This window comes from Lithobates pipiens, unplaced genomic scaffold, assembly GCF_037356315.1.
Source record: "Lithobates pipiens isolate NorthernLeopardFrog02 unplaced genomic scaffold, aLitPip1_a1.2 Scaffold_30, whole genome shotgun sequence".
Taxonomy (NCBI): Eukaryota; Metazoa; Chordata; class Amphibia; order Anura; family Ranidae; genus Lithobates; species Lithobates pipiens.
The window spans coordinates 149,178,241-149,182,438 of record NW_027507791.1 but is presented as its reverse complement, the minus strand read 5'-3'; the positions used below and the strand labels follow the sequence as shown (position 1 = coordinate 149,182,438).

The 4,198-nt window shown below is 38.3% G+C and overlaps 1 protein-coding gene across 1 annotated transcript; it reads right to left on the bottom strand.

Moving 5' to 3' along the window:
- Positions 1 to 241: 241 nt before the first annotated feature.
- On the bottom strand, positions 242 to 3,489 carry LOC143942140 (olfactory receptor 5F1-like). The gene has a single exon (XM_077463409.1). It carries the CDS (start codon positions 3,205 to 3,207, stop codon positions 2,254 to 2,256), a length of 954 nt encoding a protein of 317 aa, XP_077319535.1. The 5' UTR covers positions 3,208 to 3,489; the 3' UTR covers positions 242 to 2,253.
- Between the last annotated feature and the right edge of the window lie 709 nt (positions 3,490 to 4,198).

Here is a 4,198-nt window from a genome sequence, read left to right as displayed (position 1 = left end):
ACTTTCATAAGAGCCAGTGAAAAAGAAAAAAAAAAAATACCGGGTTTATGGGTGACAACTGTAGCCATAACCCTGGTAAATCACTTGCAAACTGCAACGTATTGTGATGATCCAGGGTGATTAGGTTCAAGTGGTGCATGCAGTTTTCCAAAAAATGCCACTCCAGACTTCGTTTTTAGGGCACGGCAGCCCACTTTTATTTAAAGGTAATAAAAAAGTTCAAACAAACAGTAATCTTCCCTCACAGGTGGATTCCACCATCACTGTATAAACACAAACTATAGCCTCCTGGATTACTAACTGTCAGCTTTGTGCTGTTTTGGTCGCGGGCCACATCTGCCTGCCTGCATAGACAGGCTACCACCTGCAGCCTTAGACTCCAAAACCTCCTGTCTCTTTCTCTTGGAGCCATCCCCTACTGGGACCCTCTTGACCTCCCAGGCCAGACTTCCTGTCTGTCAGGCAGAGCTGTCTCCAAGTCTGTGAACTGACCTCTATTCCTGGGATAATTATATGCCAGCACACAGGTATACAATTAGCAAGCCTACCAAAATCAGGCATAAAGATGCTCATATGCACCTGTGACATGGGGTCGAATCTCCACAGTATATATACGTATTTGGGTTGGCAAGTGGCTATGCAGAGCTGCATCTGATTTGGCACTGTGGCCAGTTTTAGTAAATCAACCCCAATGCCTCATATTATATCGATACCTTGCATTTTTAAAGTCTGTCAGAAAGACAACATTAGTATTTTAATTGTATAAACAACATATAATGGTCAATAATAATAATAATATGCCTGATAAGGTACCAATGTTTCTGAAAACTTGTATTCGTTTTCTGAGTTAGTTAATAATTTATAACATTTTAACAAACTGTCTACAAATAGCCTTTAATGGTCAATTGGTTTTCACTGTACTGTTAAATCTACTAAAGGCTCGTATGTTAGAAGAAGTTTTTGAGTGAGTACACTTTTTTTATGCACATCTGCTCGTATATAGGTAGCAGAGATGCTGTCTGGTGACAACACGTGTCAAAACATGTTAGGAAGAGCCACACTCTGAATGAAGTTCCCCACACAGCCTGTGTTCGTGGCTGTAGGTGGCAGCTTTACCTGCCTATGCAAATATCTCCAGGCATAACACCTGGAAATTTGAGTGTGCTGATGATGTTTTTTTCATGAATTAATAATGCATTGTTTTACGCTATGAAGCCTATCATTCTGTTTTGTGACTTTATGGTAAATGGTCTGGAACTGTGAGAATCTTGCAAGCCCTTTAATGAACAGAATGGATCCATTAACCCATTGTTGGCTGTTAAAGATTGCATAGTTCTCCGACAGGATTGGAAGTGGATTGCATTGTGTATGATACCTTTTTAAAGGAACACATTTTTACATTGTATTTTAAGTTGTGTTGAAAGAGGTGATCCATTTACCTAAAGAGGTGAAAGACACCGGGTGCTTTAACAATACACTTTTGGGCAAAGAGAATTTTGTATGCATTTATTTCATTTTATTTGATATTTTTTGCACATGTTACATCTGACAGTGGGCTTTGTTTCTTTGGATTTAGTAATAATTATTATGTACACATTGTTTGAACTGAGCTGCACAATATTTTGAAAGTGAATATTTTGTTGATGAATTATTTATATTTATTTATAATAGGCTTGGTTGTGGTAGTAGTGATGGATAGAGGGGCTCTTTGTATCTAAAGAAAGTGATCTTTCAATTTCAAACATTTTATAAACAACTGGAGTTTACCTTTAGGCTGGGTTCACACTGCTGCGGTGTACCAGATCGGATGTGATTTTCACCACACTGCAGTACAAATCACATGCGATCTCTGTGCGATGCGATTTCAGCCATACAGATAGTATGGCTGAATTCGCATCACATCCGGCCCAAACTCGTACAGGACCCTTTTTTTGGTCCGCAGCAGAATCGGATCGCATGGGTGTTCACACCATGCGATCCGATTCCTGTCCGAGTTTGCAGATCGCACTGCGATATGCGAACTGATTTGGAGGTGTCATTAACTTCTCACTGACACTCCCAGCAGTTCGCTTAGGGCAGTGTGAACTGCCGCCGGGAGGCATGTGATGCGGGAACCCGCAGTAGATTTGCAGCGTTCCCGCATCGCAGCAGTGTGAACCCAGCCTTAAGGTAACATTTATATTCACCATCAATCAACTTGCTGGTATTGTCCCAAGAATCAAAGGAACCAATATTGTTTGTTGCTAATAAATATTAATGACATGCTATGACTGACAATGTTTTTCTTATAGCTGCTTTTATTTCCTTATTTCGTACACTGTAGATGAGAGGATTTAGCATTGGTGTTACCACAGTATAAATGAGTGCCATAACTTTGTCCTGTTCAGGGGAGTAGCTGGAAGGAGGACGTAAGTGCATGAACAACACTGTTACATAGAAGAGGAAGACTACGACAAGGTGGGAGGCGCAAGTAGAGAATGCTTTTTGCTTTAGTTTGAGAGATTTTATATTTAGAATGGTCAAGGTGATGAAGAAATAAGATGCAAGTATTAGCACCAAGGTGCCTCCAATTACTACTATAGCTGCAACATACTCCAAGATCTTATTGAACCAAATATCTGCACAGGCCAAATGAAGTAATGGTGGCATCTCACAGAAAAAATGTTCAATATTGTTGGATTTACAGAAAGGCAACCCAAAAGTATAAAGCGTAAGATGTACAGGAACAGCAAAGCTCACAGTCCAGCATCCAGCAGCCAGATAAAAACACAGTTTTTGGTCCATGATCATGTGGTATTGCAGAGGTTTACAGATGGCATTGTATCTGTCAAAAGCCATAATAGTCAAGATTAAACATTCTGCAGCAACTAAAGATGCGTGAAAATATAATTGCATTGCACATCCCAAAAAGGAAATGCTTCTATCCTGTGCCAGAGTGTTTGCTAACATTTTGGGCACCACAGTTGTGGAATAACAAATATCGATAGCAGCAAGATTAGTCAGAAAAAAGTACATAGGTGTCTGGAGATGGGGATTAAGTTTTACTGTAATGATCAGTAAAAGATTTCCTAATGATGTCACCATGTACATCAAGCAAAGCAGCATGGAAAAGGCAACTTGCAGACTATAGACAGAAGAGAGTCCAAGAAGAATAAATGTCCCTACAATGGTTTGGTTTGAGTTTTCCAATATAGCATACAACTCCATTTCTGGTTATATTTGATGATGAAAACTCTTTTATTTCTACAAAAATGTTTAGATATGACAGTTAGTCATACCAAGAAAGTAGTCATATCAAACAAAATTGGCAAAAATATAGTAATATAGTAATATTATTATCAAGTTATTGTACCTGTAATTCTTCAATTTTCCAAGAAAGAACCCTTGTGGAATAAGTGATTGTGGTATAGCTACTCTCATGCTCTGTTAATGTAAGCCACAAAGAAAGAGATCATATATTGTTTATCAAGAGTATATAACTATTATTTTTCCCAAAAGGGATTTTTTATTCATTGTTTCAGTTCATTGTGGGAATTGCTTTGACGTTTTCAGATTCCCAGTCCAATTGAAGTTTTCAAAAAGAACCTTCACAGTTCTGAAAGTGTTTTTTATTTACTTTGGAAGAAAACTTGAATTCAGTACTGTGTTCGGCTGGGATTACATGTGACAATTAAACAACAATTTACAGTTGTATGCAAAAGTTTAGGAACCCCTGACAATTTCCATGATTGTCATTTATAAATATTTGGGTGTTTGGATAAGCAATTTCATTTTGATCTATCAAATAACTGAAGGGCACAGTAATATTTAAGTAGTGAAATGAGGTTTGTCGGATTAACAGAAAATGCGCAATATGCATCAAAACAAAATTAGACAGGTGCATAAATTTGGGCACCCCAACAGAAAAATCACATCAATATTTAGTAGAGCTTCCTTTAGCAGAAATAACAACCTCTAGACGCTTCCTATAGCCTGTAATGAGTGTCTGTATTCTGGATGAATGTATTTTGGACCATTCCTCCTTATAAAACATCTCCAGTTCAGTTAGGTTTGATGGTTACCGAGCATGGACAGCCCGCTTCAAATCACCCCACAGATGTTCAATGATATTCAGGTCTGGGTTATTGATAAAGAAAAAAGGCAAAAACACCTTGACTGATCCTAATCTTGTCCAGATTGATAGGGTTAAGGGGATTAA